Source organism: Limanda limanda, chromosome 19 (assembly GCF_963576545.1).
Source record: "Limanda limanda chromosome 19, fLimLim1.1, whole genome shotgun sequence".
Classification (NCBI taxonomy): domain Eukaryota; kingdom Metazoa; phylum Chordata; class Actinopteri; order Pleuronectiformes; family Pleuronectidae; genus Limanda; species Limanda limanda.
In genome coordinates this window covers 18875876-18893352 of record NC_083654.1, presented here as the reverse complement: position 1 = coordinate 18893352, position 17477 = coordinate 18875876, and the positions used below count along the sequence as shown (strand labels likewise).

Genomic DNA, 17477 nt, shown 5'->3' with positions numbered 1-17477 from the left:
CGCTGTCTTTTGCAAAGTCTCTGGTGACGTGATCTCAAAAATGCGTGATCTCAAAATGCACAAAAATTATATGAATTTTAAAATAATGATAATAATGATAATAATATATGCAATTCATTAACTATGCCTCTGGATTGTAGAGTATTTAGTTGATGTGTCCGAGCCGCTGCTGCTGCTACACACTTCTGGCCACATGTTTATTCGTACTTTATTAATTTGAACGTATCGCGTTTCCAACTGTTGAGTGATTGTTCAACCTTTGATTAGTATCAAGACAATGAGATGGCATTCATCCACCCGTCTTCGTCAGAGTCGTGAAGCATAATGAAATAACTCAGTCGTAATAATAATCGTGGCGTGTCCATGGGATGTAACCAGCAGTCATTAGTGGTCACATACCTGACAGGAGGATAAACGTTCAGATGTGGAGCTGCACGTACCATGTCTGTTGCAATGTTTCTGACAGCGTCATATCAGAGCCTTTAAAAACTCAGAGACATATTTAAATGCATTTATTATCTTTAAAGTTAGCATTTCTATGATGCACCTCACTACCTACAAGAACTCATCACTCCCCAAACCTCCATCCGCACCCTCAGATCTACAAGTAGCTCGCTCCTTCGGGTTCCCAACACCAAGCTCCGCACCATGGGCGACCGGGCCTTTTGCTCAGCAGCGCCCCGCCTATGGAATGGTCTCCATGACCACCTGAGGGCAACACAGATCCTGGACTCTTTTAAGACTGGCCTAAAAACCTTTTTATTCAAGAAGGCATTTTTACTTTGAGTTGAGTTTTTAGGACTTTGATTTTAACTATGTACTAGTGGCACTCTGAGATCCTCGGATGAAGAGTGCCTTACAAATAAAATGAATTATTATTATTATTATGAGAATTTAATTTTTGAAGGAGATGCTCTCGGTTTTAAAGGTTTGTGCGACCGAGAGCTCAGATAATGAAGTGGGTGTTTGAATAAGTGCAGAGTCAGAATAACAATCGTCTCCTGTACAGTTTGTACCTTCACATTTGCATGTCTGCATTTAGCTTCGAGGCGCGGCAGCAGCCGACTGAGATCCACCTCCATTAGTCCTTTATGTTTCTCCACTTGAATTGAGATAATCATGTGAAACTCCAGTGTTTCTCTGCTGTAATCGATTCAGGAAACGTTTGTCTCGTCTTCTCATTGTTGTGATCGAACAATTCTTCTGCTCAGTGTCTTCCCTCCGTCGTCGCTGGTGGTCCGACGCTGTGTGGTTTGAAACCAGAAGGTCAAAGTGGGAACCATAAAGTCTTTTTAGGATTTATACGGCGCAGTTAGGAACCTATAGAGCCGAGCAGACGAGCACAGAGAAGCCAAGGAGATAAAAAAGAACGATTCAGGAGAAAACCAGCCTATTTATTCTGCTCAGTTTGTGTAAGAGTCTTGAAGCAAAGCAACGTATTGACATATGCAGGTAATTTGTCAACAGTGTCAGCGATATAACATCTGAGCTCCTGATAAAATGATTTCAGAGCCGAGCACAGATGAGGATGTGCAGCGCGTCAGCCGAGGGATTATTAACAACCAGCAGAACGAGCTGGGCGGCTCCTCTCCATGAGAAGTGTGTGGGCATTCGGCTTCTTTCATGTCACGTGACACAAAAAGCATCTTCCTGCTAATCATTTTTAATTCGTGCAGACAAAAGGAAGCTCCGTGCTATAATAAGACACCTTAAGCCTGAAATTAGCGGAGACAACGCAAAGTCATGCAGCAGAAGTTTGTCAGAGTCCCACTGATGGAAAATAATACTGTAAGATGAGCCTCAACAGATCTTTGTTGGTGTCTCATAGTAAAGTGACTGTGAGGAAGACAAAGGCTGGTGTCACTCAACTTTTCCACTAGATGAAAACATCCACTAAGGAGGCAACGTTTTCAAATACGTCTTTTTGTTTGTTTGTTTGTTTGTTTGCTTGTTTGAGCTGATTTCCACGAAAACAAGAAAGAAATCTGTTGTTTTTTGACATTTTCATTGATTTTCAAGGGAATAATTCACGGATCTTGATACAAATAATCAGGAATATTTTGAGGATATATCTATGATATCTGATATTTAACATCTGATATCTATACTGCAGCTTGATTTAATTTAAGTGTTATAACACAAGAAACATCAAAGATCCTCTCAGATGATCAGATTATTCATTTTAGATTTATTCGGAGCATTGTCTTTTATTATTTTCCTCAAGGTCAAATCATCCGTCTCAGAAAATTCCTGTCCCAAGGTTGTGAGAAAGAGTTCGAGGAAAAAGTTAGTTTTGCAGTTGCACATTTCCTCGTCTCACATTTTCTATCACATCTTTGATTTCTTGTATTTTGCGACTTGAACAATCTGCTTTAAGAGTAAACCTGTTAATTATATATTAATAAACCGGGACACAGCTTTATATCATGGGTCATACTTAAGACTGCTGCCTCACGGGGGCGCTATTGGAGAGTCAAACTTAATTTTCTCTTATTTAAACTGCATAATTTTACAAATCTATGTTGTGCTTGTTTTGTTTTGAGTTGATAACTCTTCAACCAGAATGTTTCCAAGTCAAGTTCGTTATTATGGTACAGGCTGCTCAGTGTTTACAAGCTGACAAGAAGCCACTTTTTATTTTGAACATCCTTCAAAAAGAGTTTTGGTATTTGTTGTTTTTTTTGTTTGGGTACATTAGGTGATGCCAGACGATTATTTTTGAACTTTATTCCAGCACCCAAACAAGAGAGATGACCACTTTCGTTTGAATCCAGACCCAAACATCCAGCTCGGCGGTGATAAGCAGCTCCACTCCTACTATCTGTGTACACTTCTAATGTCAAATGGTGACAGATAATAAAGACTTCTGGGTCACACCTGCTACCAGCGACTGCACCACCTGCAGATTCAGGGGGTGCAGCTGTCAGATGTTTTACCATCTGCAGGCACAAGTTTATATTCAGGATTAAATAAGACCTTATTTCTGATAGGGAATATCTTTGTTTAATAAATGGAACCACGGTGCAGGATGTGTGGCCTTTCACCCTCAGTGGGGTTTAAAGGGAGCGGAGGCGTGACTGCCGCCCTCGTGTGTCTGTTTCCAGTGGTCCGACATTAGGTTTTATATCTGGAAGAATAGAAATTTGGAGATTCTTCATGGCGGCAGAGGTGGATCCCGTGGTCACGCTGCCCCCCCTCCCTGTCCCCAGGTCATGATCCTGCAGGGAAGGTCACGGCGTGCTGAATGGCGTCCCAAATTGCCCTCATAAATGCAGGGCTGTTGCAGGACCCCCTGGGGGGGGATCACATAGGGAGTCGGGGTCCCATAGACGAGGTGGAGCTCAGGAGAGAGGGAGATCAGACCCGTCACACCCGTTAGGAACATGAGCCAAAACCTCGGAGAAGAAGTCACGCTTAGGTCAACGTGTAACTATCGATCTATTGACTTTCAATTTGAATAATGATTTTGGAGCTGACGTGATTCATCCATTAACATCTCAATCCCAGAAATATTAAATAAACTTCATGCAGTATATCTGTAGTATCGATATAAAACAAGCCCTAAGTAGTGATGTTGTAATTTACTGCATCACAATCATCTATAAACACATATCTGTTATACTATCAGAAATAAAACTATTTAAAAATCCATAGTAACAGTTTTAAAGTACATGTATAGTTTCTGGTTGAACCAGTTTTCATGGTTTAGTAAATATAATGTTAATAATTAGTTTGCTGCTGTAGGAATTCACCCTGGAGACAAATGAGGAACCTGTCTGGAGCTCATGTGGAGCCGCTCGCGGAGCCGTCACAGTCAGAGTCTCAGATGAATACCAGCAAATGGCTGTTTATCAGGAAGCTGGTATTGTGTGTGTGTGTGTGTGTGTGTGTGTGTGTGTGTGTGTGTGTGTGTGTGTGTGTGTGTGTGTGTGTGTGTGTGTGTGTGTGTGTGTGTGTGTACAAATGAGAGTGGGAGCATGGAAAGTTGTGTTCCTGGTGACAAACTGTTGAAGGAATGTGAAAGGAAGCAAAACTTAATTTACACCTATTTTATTCCCTCCCCCCGAAATGAAGCATTTAATTCAAGGTGCACAATTAAATCAACTTTAAATTATGCATTTCAGTGGTTTTACTATGAGACAAGAGCTTTTATTATATCATATATTGCACTGATGACTCATAACTCTGTCCCTGATATAGAAGAATCTAAACCTCTTTTCCTGAAATTGTTTGTCATGTTTCATCTTCTTTTTGTCATCTTTTGTTTGTGTGATTAATATTCAGCAGGAGAGTGTAGTTGTTTTAATTTGATTATATCCTGGTGGTGAAGAACTATTAATTTAACGCTGGATATGTGTCTGTCTGAGCTCATGTTGTAAATGGGACATCTCTCTCTGTTCGCTCCGGGTTCTTATCGTCCTGCTGTTTGGGTTAAAGGTCTGTGCTGGTTGTCCCCCCCCCCCCCTTGCTGTTGACAGAGTTCGGAGCTTTGTTTGGGAACGACTCCTCTAAACAAGCTGCAGGTGCACACTATCTTGTCTAGTTTCTGGGCGATAGCGACGAAGCCATGAGGGGGGGGGGGGGTCGGGGCTGTTTTATTCACCGAGGGGCAGAGCGACATTTTCAGATCTGCACATAAAGAGTGAAGCAGCTCAGTTGCAGCTGAGACGCAGGAGTGAAGGGACGGTGTGTAGATCCTTCTGTGTCTGTTGCACAATCTGTGTGTGTTTGCCTGGGAATCGCTGGCTGCAGCTGGTGAGGACACAGTCAGATGTTAGCGAATCCCGATCACCTAAAGACACATAAACAGGAATATGAAACCATCCTGTACTGTGCACTGCATCATGCATTCAAAGATGTGCTTGGAAACCTGGACTGGTGCATACAGACATAATCAAATAAGCTGTAGTGGTTATATTAATGCGACTCGTGGTGAACAGCTCAGCACCTCCGACCACAAAACTGCAAAAGGAAACAGTTTTCTGCAAACTTTTACTCGACATCACAAACTGAATATTCAGAGTTTTGTTTTGTGACGTGGATTCTGGGAAGATTCTGCTCGGTCGATTAAAAATGCGTCTTTTAAAAACCATTTAAACATTCTGTGATGTATATATATGTATTAACAGTGTCTTTGATATTAGATTAGATTCCAGTTTGTTGCACAGAACCACTGCAACAAAACTGTTTAGCATTTAACCAGAAAATGCCAATTGCATGGAGATAATTTATCAAATTATCATTGATAAAAGTATAAAATTAACAATAACAACAGCGAGCAATGAATGAATTCTGCAGATCTACAGACATTTGCAAAGTCGTCACAAAGTCTCTTTGATTTCATGGAATTCTTAAAGATCAGAACTTAACTTTAATAAGAGCTTCACTGCAGCTGTGACACTTGTTTATTCTCCGTTGTTCCCTTCAGACCTTGAGCAGATAAACTTCTCTTGTAGTGAATTTCAAAGCCCAGAGTAACTTACTTTGAACAATCAGATATTTCCCTTCTCTCGATAGTGTGAGTTCTCAAATATCTTCAGTGGTCTCTTCTTTTATTTATTTATAGAAATAGACCTTGATTTTAACTTCTGTCCTTCCACATGGCAGCGTATCTGTGTTCTCCTGCAGGTGCTGGGACCACAGAGCAGCTGCCCCAGCGTCCCAGTGCCTCTGCTGGTGCTGTGGGTGTGGTGTTCAGTGTTGAGTGGGGACATGTGGGGGTGAAGACTGACAGACGCTTGAGTAAATGGGACAGAGTGAAAAGCAGAGAATGTCTGGAATGTGTAACACTGAGAGAGAGAGAGATAGAAACGTTCATAACTGCAGCAAGCGAAGGTTAACAGGCGCAGTAATCTGCCAGTCTATCAGGGATGGAAGTGTTTTGACCCTGTGGCCGTGCAGATAAATCTCAAGGATATGAGTCGGGTCGTGGATTCAGTTCACATCTACAGTGTGGGCTGTAATTTAGCTCAGTCATTTACCTAACCTCACTGGGGTCAAGGTTAGAGGTCATGTCTCCTCTGTGAAGAAGTTCGTTCTCTGCTATGTGCTGCTCTACGTCCTCCCTGCAACCCTGTACATAGTGTATCATACATTCTGTACATATTCCTATTCAGGTTCTTTCCATATATATTGTTGCACATTTTTGACGTACTTCTTTTATTCCTAGATATTATAATCCTCTAGGTCTGTATATATTTACATTCCTGGATAGGGCAACTGTAAAAACAAACAATTTGCCCTGAGGACCAATGAACAATTCTCAATCTGATATTTTAAAGTAATGATAATAAATAGTTTTATAACAAAAGTTGACGAATATGTCTCTGAATATAAAGCTGAGTCCAACTCCCGGTTATTTAAGCTCATCGTGGAAAAACTAGAAATAAGAAAAACTGTCATCACAATAACTTAACCATACAATAACCTATGGGAGCTCTCTACTTTCCCTTTGTCTCGCCCCATGTTGACATTTCTCAGGCTCTGAAGTGAACAGTGTACTGCAGATCCACCTGTAAACATCTGGATTGCGTGTGGTGAACTGAGAGCTGTGGTCAGGACGCTGATGAACGCTCCCCAGTCGGTGCCCTGACTCGTTCCCCTCACACGCGTGTTGCACAGACCTGTTGCTCTGCACCGCTCGTCCCTACACAAGAATTTGTATGTTTACATCCCGGCTTGTATCCATAATGCACCAGTGCACACACGCCGACAGTCTCCTCATTCCTCCCAGATCCCGTATTTATAAAACCACATTCTGCAGCTCGTCCCGTATTGTTGCTACTCCCTTCTCTCCCGCCCTCAGGATGGGATTAAATCTCTGAACCTCCACTGAACTACATAAATCTGGTTTAGCACAAGAAAGATATTAGATCCATTTTAAAGACTCCAGCAACCTGATTAATTAATTCAGCAAACATGCCATGGAATGAACGAAGATACGCCAGGATATTACTTGTTCCAACAAAGACCTGCAGACTTTATCAAAAGACATTAATTACGAGCAACAATGTCAGCAGGTTATGTAAGTTTTATTGGCCCCAGATTATCCGTCAGTCTTTGAAAAATGATTAAATGATTTGAAATGATTTTCTCAGCTGAGTTCATCAGATTGTGACAGTCTGAGCTACGAGGAACAAGACACTAAACTAATAGAAATACGTCTGCAGAGTCGATTCATAACGGACAATGGAATGTGTTGTTTTGCCTGAAAGCATCGTCGCATCCAAGCGCTTTCTCTTTGTTGTTGTTGTTGACAATAGACGGGAATGCAGAATTCCAAGCCCCGACGCGGACAATCCTCTTCGAGCATGGAGTGTTATAAAAAGACCTGACACAATCGGTCGAACCCAGAAGTTTATCACTTGGCAGCCGTCCTGTCAAAACAACCAGGCAGACTCCTGGAGATGTGGTCCCAGCCCGGGTTGAGAGTCGCTGGCAGCTGGATGGCAGCGGCTCGTCAGGTCGTTCACCTCCTGCAGCTCGCTGGGTGAGGCCGGGTGAGGATTCCTGTGAGTCTGGAGTTGAGGGAACTAGTTAAACATTTCTGGAGGTAGAGCCTGGATTCCCCCTCTTCTCCATTTAACCCTTCACACAAAGTGTTTTTTGTTGTTTTAAAACCTCTTCTTCTAAAGACCCGGGCTCTGAGTTGGAAATTTCAAACGCATTAAGAAATGAGAAGTGAGATCATGGCGTTGATCTCTGATGAAATGTTTTGTTTGAAGTGACGCACGCACAAAGCAAAAGGCTCCACACACAACGTGAGCGTCTCTCAACGTTTACCTTGCACGTCCTTTGGCGAGGACGCACGTGTGCACGGCGTGGACGCGGCGCTGAGGGACGGCCGAGGACAACGATGAGAGACGCTCACGCATCCTTCACAAGGGATTTGAATCATGTGTTGAGAGCGACTGGGCAAGAACAACGAGAGAAGAAGAGCTTCATCTCCTTCTGCTCAGCCATGTGAACAAAGGAGAGCGAAACAAAACACACAAACACACACACACACACACACACACACACACACACACACACACACACTCCTGATACCGTGTTATGCTACTGTAAGAGTTTCTGTATTTTTCCCGAAATTATCTTTGGACACAGAGTAAAGATCGGATGGTTATCTGTGTGTTTGCAGTGTCGGCTCAGCCAAGTGTTTTCTCAGATAGTGTAATGTTTGTTCTGGGTCGAATATCTCAGCGTTGGATTAGAATTATGGTGTTGAGCCAAATATGGGTCAGAATCTCAAGCCAAAAGGAGAGAGACTCGTATCAGGAGCTTGTTCTTATGACCAGAACCAGTTTCTGGGTGAAATTCATCCTCAGGGAAACAGGATTCACAGAGTCGAGTTGTTGAGGAACATTGAAGTTATTGTCGGGTATAAATTAACTTGATAATAATAAGAATAAAAGATATGTGACAGGAATTCACTTTCCCTGATTTTGACACTTGAGGAAACCATAGGGAAAGTGATGAATCAGTGGGGTTCATCCTCTGGGGACCATGAATATCTACAGCAAATGTCCTGATCATCCAATAATTGTTGTGATATTTCCCCTCTGAATCACAAATGGGAACTCTATGGTTGAGCTAGAGGGAAAATCAGGGATCAGGACCAAGAACATTTGTACAACATCTCGTGCCAATGAGTGAAATAGTTACTGAGACATTTCAGATTTAATGATAAACTGATAAACCGAACATTTCCGTCCCAAGAGGCACAGATATACTTCTGCTTCTTCTCTCGTTTAACGCTGGTGAAAGTCCGACAGCGTTAAACACTACATTTAGAAAAGTGGAAGACTCACACCTGTTATCCACTCCAACAAATATGCAAACAATGACCTCAAGTCCCAAATAGCTGCATATTCTACAATGGATTTATTATCTGAGTGGAAGCGTTTGTATATACGCGTTACGTGACTGTTTAGAATCCCCAGAGGGAGTTAATTTTGGACAGCAAAGTCCAAAGTGGGACTGGTTTGTGAAACTTGAGCTATAATTCTTCGCATTCTGAACATTCCCTCCGAATGTGCATATGAGTAATGCTCGACAGGGCCTCCCGGCTCTCTTTGATTTCAAGTTAAATAAAGCCCGAGGAAGAGCAGAGGAGGAGAAGCTGCAGACGCTCGTCATCCAACCGATCTGTCAGGGAAGCATTTTTGTGAACATCTCAGGGATGGTCCTGTAATGCTTTCCAGTGTTTACTGTGCTGCAGGCGGGGGGGGGGGAGGGTTGGGTTGTCGGGCAGGATTACAGGCGGACAGAGCGCTGAGAGATACCTGCTCACATTCCCATAATCAGCTCTCTGAGAAGTGTGTCATCCCGGCTCACGCACATGTGATGACAAATCAAAATTCAACCTCAGAGGAGAATCTTTCCAGGTCGCCGGAGGTCTGACTTTTTCTCGCTAAAGAGGCGACAGTTTCCTCCCCCAGTCCTCGAGTTATCCCCCCCGACAGGTCTCCTGCGGATCTGGGTCTCACCAGCCGACGCCGTGTGACCTTTTCCGGGCGAATCCTGACTTTGACTCATCCAGGAGGGTAATTAATCCCCTCTGGTTGGGCTGCAGCTCGGTTTCGAGAGTGGCGTTGGCTCAGCTGGGAGCGTACGCTGGAAAACAAGGCGTGTGGAGGTAGAGCCGGGCGTTGGTCGGACGTCAGAGGCCGAGGCCGCTCCGCCCCTCCCAGGCGTTCCATCTACAGAGTCCTATTGTTCGGCTCCTGGGCTCGAGAATTCCTGTCGAGTGGAGGAGATTCCTCGCTGTGTAATGGGCCATTATGTTCGACTTTGCTCTATTCAATAGACTAATGACTACGCCAAAAGTTAATGTCTCCGGGGAGTTCCACTGCTCAAATGGTAAATGCCATTGTTTTGGGTCGCGGGCCCGTCTGTGTTGTGTTAACCTTTTTCAGTGTGTGGGTACGTGGAGGAACCCTCGTTCTGGCATTAATGCCTCGGCACAAGTGTAAGTTTAATGTAGCCACAGCTGACATTTAATCATTTAGGGTCAAAGTGCCGAGTCAGAGAAGCAAACATGAGGCGGGCGTTTGGAGAAAGTGAATCAGATAAGAGGCTCAGGAGTCGTAACAGACAAAGAGCTGCAGCGAGGGTTCCTAGAATACATGTGGTAGAAATAGTAACAACATATATTTACTGTACTGTTACTTAACTGAAGCATTTAGCTTTTTACTCCATTTCTAGACATTTTCTGTTCCAAATAGATACCCCAAGAAATATTTAAACAAGTTCCAATTATCTCAATTTCAATTAACTACCACATTAAAAATGCTGCTTTCAAGTACACGACTAGTAACAGTATTTAAACATATAATACTTGAACCTACACCCACCACAGGATAGTGTCCCATCTGTTAAATGTTAACTAAAGAAAAACAAATTTCTGCTTCAATCCTTTTATCCAGATCCACTCCAAAACTTTACATCTGGTTAAAAACAATAAAATAAAGGATTAAAACAATCAAAAGTCTATTTAAATTATTTGAATCAGTCCAATCAACTAAAAAAATGCAGCACTTATCCTTGTTATGTAGTTTTACCTTGTGGCATCACCACTTTAACTCATGTAAAGAATCTGAATACGTGTTCCACCTCGTCTCATTCACCTTAAACAACATATGAGTAAAAAGGAAAAATCACTTTTACGTGGGAAAGACTCACTGTTATTGTTCAGTTAAACTTATTATGTAACACATTTATTTACAAATAACACGCCGTGTGGAGCCTTATGAAATTTATAATACCAAGCAAAACACTCTCTCCATTGTCTTCGTCCTGTATCTGCCGTCCTGAGCGTCTCCCTCGGCAGACGAGTCCCTAAATTGTTTTGCAAACAGAACCAGGGTTCGTCTGTGGAATATATTACATCAGTATTATTGTTGTCGGACTCGGCAGCAGCAGCAGCAGGAGGACGGAGCCACGTTTCTCACAATGAGCCCCGGGCACAGATTTGTTTGCTAACTGGGCAGGAGAGATAAGACTTTAAATCCAATTTGCATTGGCTTGTTCTGCACAGGCAGCTCCAGCAGCTCAGTGACGAGTGATGGGAGCAAGTGTTCCACGCACCCGTGTTTGAACTGAGCACACACACACACACACAACTTATAGGTGCTCTACACACAAAAGTGAGACAAAAACAAGGGGATTTAGCTTTTTGCAGATCAGTGAAATCCATTTTCCATTTTGGGCGGAAACCTCTTTCGAAACCGACGTGATGATCTTGTGCTGTGTTGTGATTTTCACGTTTCGGGGTTTGTCCTTCTGAAAGCTGAGGTATTAACCTGACGGGTGATTCACTGGAATGAAATTCAGATGATTTATTAGCCGAGATAGAAATTAGACAAACCACAGATGTGCCGGGAGGTTTGTGTTCATGTGTGGATACAAACAACGGTTTCAGTGCAACAGCCTTTATCTGCTCTCACCTGTTGGAGGTCAGGTAGATAACACAACAACACACGTGTGACTCATGATCGCTTGGATTTTGCTGAGTCACTCGAACATCTCGGCCTGGCAGGATAATTGTGAAGTGTTTGGAAACAAAGCGGATCATTACAGGGCTGGAAAACAAGCGACGCGCTCGCTGGATGCGTCTTTGAAATCCAAGCCGCTGAGGGAAAACTCTAAATCTCCCTCAGCTGATGTAGAAATTGCAGAGTACACACACACAAGATGAAAGTGCAGCGTGAGCCTGGTTTTACTGCTCCGGGCCGCGGCGTCTTACACATCAACACTTTGTGGTTATCACATCGGAGTCTGTCTCTGTCTTTATCCCCATCTGTGTCTCACTTTGTTGTTCTTTCACTTTTACTTTTTGTCTTGTTTTCACCGATACTTCAAACCCTCTGAAACTGAACCCGGCAATTTACACGTTTTGTTCTATTTGCATGTGTTTTGTTAATTTGCAGTGTGTTGAGCTCAGTGTTGTTCTGCCCAAGTTCTCTGCTTTTTCGCCTGAACGTGATTTATTTCAGCTTCACACTCGAATCCATCGCACATAATCAGGTTGAAGTGGTTCAGTGTACAACTCCTCTCCCTCTGTCAGAGCCACCATCACAGAACTGCACTAAATACACCTGTCTCCTTGCACTGTGTACCTGTACAACACTCCGCTCCATATACACTTACTTCACATCATATGTGATATGTGTTCATATAAACCATATTGATATTATATATCATTTTATACAATAATAATGTCTTTTGCACACTCTGTCTACATATTCTTACACTCATAGTATATTATATTATCTATTGTATAGTCAAATACTTATATTTATACCTCTACTATATATCATATATTATATCATACTTTCTGTATATTCTTTGTATATATAAGTCTATATACACATATTTATACATGTGTACATGTTATTATTAGTATTATTATATTTACTATTATTATTATATATACTGTTGCTGCCATTATTACTATATACTGCTATTATATTGGTATAATTACTATCATATATAAATATATATTATGTTATATTATATACTATATATACTGTACTATTTTTATATACTGTCTAACAATAACATTACCATCATATCATCAGTACTATTACCATCATCTTGCCACTGCACCTTATCTACCTATTTATCTTGTGTTCTGTTTTTATTCTTTCTACCTCAATATTTTTTATTTTATTCTATTGTATTGTATTTTATTGTATTCAAATATACCGGCTGCTATGACGACTTAATTTCCCTTCGGGGATGAATAAAGTAATCTATCTATCTATCTTCAGTATTTTTCGACTCACAAAAGGAAGAATCCATAATTCTGGTATGAGTTTTCATTATTTTTTTTGTGTCTGTGCTTGTTCAAAGTAATACTGATTAACTGGAGATGCTAAATAGTCTGTGGTTGTGAATGTGAGTGTGAATGGTTTGTTTCTATATGTCCAGGATAAGAGCTGAAATTAATAGAGCACAAACCCAACAGTCCCCTTAAGAAACCAAATGTAAATTCACTAGATCTGGATTTTTCATTATTTTCCAAATTGCACAGAATCTGATATCAGTCCTCTAAACATGCCAGATTTTCTATTTTTAAATCAAGAACTATTAATTATTCTTTTGAGAACTTAAATGAAAATCTGCCGCAAAACTTCATTGCTTCTTCTCTGGTTCATGTTTCATCTCCCACAGAGTTTTATGGAAATAGCTGGAGTCTTTAATAGTGATGCATGAACTTTCTTAAACAAAAAAAAACATGGATGGATGGATGATGATAATAATGAAGGAAGTTGAGCAGTTGCTTTCAAATATTGTGTAAAATTATTTTATTATCATTCAGCCACAAAATGGCAACTTGATGAAGACACATTTCATAGAAATCAACCAAACGCGATGAACCGATGTGGCCATCGAACGACAACGTGCACATAGAATAAATAAATAACAACACATGTAAACATCATAAATAACGACAAAGACGTCTGTGATAACATCTGTCAGAGAAACTCCCGGCTGCGGTCACGTGACCTCGGAACTGTTGCATAGAAACGCGGTTAAATAGATTCAGTCGGTGTGAAAATGTCTTTGAATGTTTGTCATTGTTGAAATAGAAGAAGTAGAACTGCCTGGGATTCTTATTCTCCGTGACCGGGTGGGGGGGGGATTTCTGTTGAATCCCCTCCAGTGAAGTCCAGTGTTTTTTGAAATGCTATTTGACCGAGAGTCCTGGAGATGACCAGCGAGCGTCCTGGACGCCACAGACTGAGTCCAGCTGGCGTCCGTCCTCTCCCCGGGTTGTCTCCCACCTCGCCCATCTGTGGGAGGAGGAAGAGTGTGTCGAGCGCCCTCTGCTCTGCCGCAGACGACCTCTGACCCCGGGGCCCTGAGGTCTGGCTCCCGGCGCCGTGCCGAGGGGCCGCTGCTTAGCGACGGCTGAGGAGAAGGGCCCGTGGTTAACGAAGGCCTTTCCCCCCCTCTGAGTAACAAGGTGTGGAGGTGATGTGTCGTCTTTAGGGGGCCGTGCTCTCGCCCTCCCACGCCCTCGCCCTCGCCCTGTGGCGCCGCCTCACCCTCCACTCCTCCAGCAGGAGGCGTGTCCTCAAGGCGACCCTGAGCGCGCCGGCCGACACCTGTTTCTCGTTGCTCTTGTTCCACCTGCGGACGAAGACAGAAGACAATCAGACATCTGAAGCAATCCATCATGTGAAAGACCCGCTGTCCCTCTCTAACCCCCACCCCCCCAACGCTCCTCAAGACGCCATGTGGCAGGTCGAGCCTCTGTGAGTGGCTGGAGCAGATTGGACGCCATGTTTCCAATTAACAACGTGTCAGAAAGTGCAGACTCGTGGCGCCGCACACGTTCAGAGGTTGGAGTTTGAGACACATGGAGGTACAGGAGAGCAGCTGTGGCAGAGACCAGCTCCATCACCACACATAACTCACAGATAAGTGGTCAGGGGGGGAGTTATAGGTTTTGTGGGTTTCACTGTTCAGCTCAGTCATCGCAGTTTAGGGGATTCCTTCGCTTGAGGCTTAATCTCAAAATGCCTCTGAACCCGTGCTGGTTGTTTTACTCTCAGAGAAATTATGGAGCTGAAAACATCTCCGTGCTCCTGAAGCTCGTAATTATCATGTCCTTTTATTTAGCAAATAGACTTTGAGGTGTACTCCTCCTCCTCCTCCTCCTCCTCCTCCTCCTCCTCCTCCTCCTCCTCCTCCTCCTCCTCCTCCTCCTCCTCCTCCTCCTCCTCCTCCTCCTCCTCCTCCTCCTCCTCCTTACCTCTTTATTCTGCTCCTGTCAGCTACCAGCTTGTGCTCCTTTGGGATCAACGTGTCCTGCGACGTCTGAGACCTGAAAAACACAGAATCCCGGTGAGGTCAGAGGTCACGACGGAGGAGAAGAAGCTCTCACACCAGGATGGAGACAAAACTTTCACTTTCTGTAGCTGTGATGATGAATGAAAAGTTGCTATTACCTGAGATGCTGGTTGTCCTGGCGACAGAAGCTGCTGCAAGTGCTGTCGTTCTCACGCACGCACCGGCAGCGAGGCGCGCTCCCGCCTGCCTTGGAGTCCGGGAGCGCGCGTCTGGTCCTGGGAGCGTTGCCCAGTCCGTAAGAGACCACACGCCTGGAGAGAGAAGTTCAGATTAATAACTCAACAAAAAAAACTTCACGTCAGAAATAAAAAAATATTTAAAAAAAAATGCGCATATGAATGAACGCGATAAGTTTTGTTTTACTCTTTGAACTTCTATTAAATAAATCAAACTTTTGTAAGCTATTTTATTTAGTGACTCTTATTCTAAAGGTTCGGCTTCACTTTCAATTAAACCCATGCACGTTTTATTCTATCCTCCATTTACTAAAACAACATTTATATGATCTGTTTCGTATCTTTTTCCCCAATTTAAACGCGTTTCAACATTAAAAAGAAAATATTCTATTGAACCTCACATTAGCTGAGTCCAGTGCAGAAGGACTTACTCAGGTGTGTTGACCCAGATGATGTCCAGGTGGCAGAAGTACACGCATTCCTTGTCCAGGAAGGTGTCGCAGGAGCAGCGCTTGGTGCGGACATGTCTCCCCCGGGACACGCTGCGGGAGTCCCCGGGCTTCTGTCCCACAGGAGACGAGACAACTGTGGAAGGAAATCAATCAAGAGTCAATCACTGCTATCGAAACACTGCAGAACTATCAGCTGCTGGTGTAATGTGAGAGAGGAAGGTGCAGAAGTAAAGTGCAGCAGGATTCTGCTTTGGAAATTACGCACAGAGACTTTGGATTCACGTTTAAAACGCGTTAAGTTATTCAGTCGTTGCTTTAAGGTTTTTAACACTTAAATCAAATCAGTTTCTTTGATGCTCTGAGTGAATTCTTGGAATAAGTTTGTTTTGCTGTTTGGAAAAAGAATGCGTAAAGACGTACCTGTGCAAAGACTCCACGAGCACATCACTGATAACACGGAAATCAAAACGTAAGAATCCATCTTCTTCTTATTCTTCTTCAGTTAGTGATGATGATCAAAATAATCCTGCAGAGGTGGAGAAATAATAATCATCCGGGGACAGCCCTCCGAGCTGCGGTGTCTCCGTCAGTGTGGCCCCACATGCGGAGCCAACTTTGACTTTATACCAAGCGCTCCCCTCCTCCTCCTCCTCCTCCTCCTCCTCCTCCTCCTCCTCCTCCTCCTCCTCCTCCTCCTCCTCCTCCTCCTCCTGCACAATCACTCCTGTCCTCTGGCTCGGGCCCAGTCTCCGCTGTTTGTTTGGTTCCTGATAAGCAGCCACGTCGAGGTCCTGTGAGATGCCTGAGTGGCTGGAGGTTGGAGGATGAGGAGGATTGAACGCGTCCTGAGCCACATTGGTGCCGGACTGTTTGCAGGACGTGTTGATTCACTGAGTGAACAGCAGGGGGCAGCAGAGTCTCACGATTTCTCACTTTGCAGTTGTCAGGGATGAAAATTCAGCAAATATGGAAAATATATGTTGGTACTTAACTTAAAATACTAAAGTAGACAAGAGTCCAAGTTTAAAAAGTGAAAACGAATTCTAAAATTGTATTGTTACAACTGTGAAGTATATATTTTGTAATTTTGGATATTTTAATATAAATGATATATATATATGAGAATGATAACTTCCATGTATGTTGGCAACTTCTGCAAAGCACAACTTTGAAACCTGCAGAACCAGACAAAAAATAAAATGTTCACGACAAGGCAAACGATACACTTAAGAAAAGAGACAATTAACCTTAAAGTATTTATTATAAAAGTTTTGGTCTTGTGGTCAGATGACTTCTTTCAAATACATTAAAACTCATATTTATAAACAGTGAAATGAAATGAGAATGTGTGTCAACGACTATAACTCAATCTTCCTTCTAAAATTCGCTTTATAAGTTAATTTAATAATCCTAATACTTGCTTATATATTCACCTATAGGTTATTTACTTTATTAAATGTGTGTATGCTGTTTATAAATGTTAAAATACTTAAAGTAAAGCCAGTTTTCCTTTTTTATATTATAAATGTTCAAATCAAACTGGAACTGCTATTGAACAATAACATCACAAGTTAGTGTCGGCCTTTAATTTAGTATTTTTTTAATAAATTCAAATTTAGGGTCCTGATATCGATGAGTGTATAAAGTTCGGTGCAGCTTTGTTGAATCTCAGAGGACTTGGTGGTCTGTGCTCTACTGAGTGACTTTCCAGTAGCTTGTGTTTTTATTGTACTTGTGTACTCTTGTGTTTTGGATGTGAGAGAAGCAGCTTTTGTTGACTGCGACCTTAAATATGTAGAATACTGCAACTTTTACAACTTTAAGTTCTTAATTAGACCAGTTTTTACCTCAATGTGTAGAAACCTGATTGTGCTTGGTCTTACGTCGTCCCCCTGATGAATAGAAGGAGGTGCTGCACAGCTGCTGCCTCTTATTCATCGATGGACGATTCCTGGAAACACAAGCAGCTTCCAAAGTGGATGTTAAT

General features: G+C 42.6%; 1 protein-coding gene across 1 annotated transcript; it reads right to left on the bottom strand.

Annotated features, from left to right (window-relative positions):
- Positions 1-13730: 13730 nt before the first annotated feature.
- edn1 (endothelin 1) lies at positions 13731-16067 on the bottom strand. Its single transcript, XM_061093028.1, has 5 exons — positions 15911-16067; positions 15470-15623; positions 14961-15113; positions 14765-14836; positions 13731-14139 (listed from the first exon to the last, which is right to left on the bottom strand). The coding sequence occupies exons 1-5, from the start codon at positions 15969-15971 to the stop codon at positions 13995-13997; spliced, it is 585 nt and encodes a 194-aa protein (XP_060949011.1). The 5' UTR covers positions 15972-16067; the 3' UTR covers positions 13731-13994.
- Positions 16068-17477: the final 1410 nt, after the last annotated feature.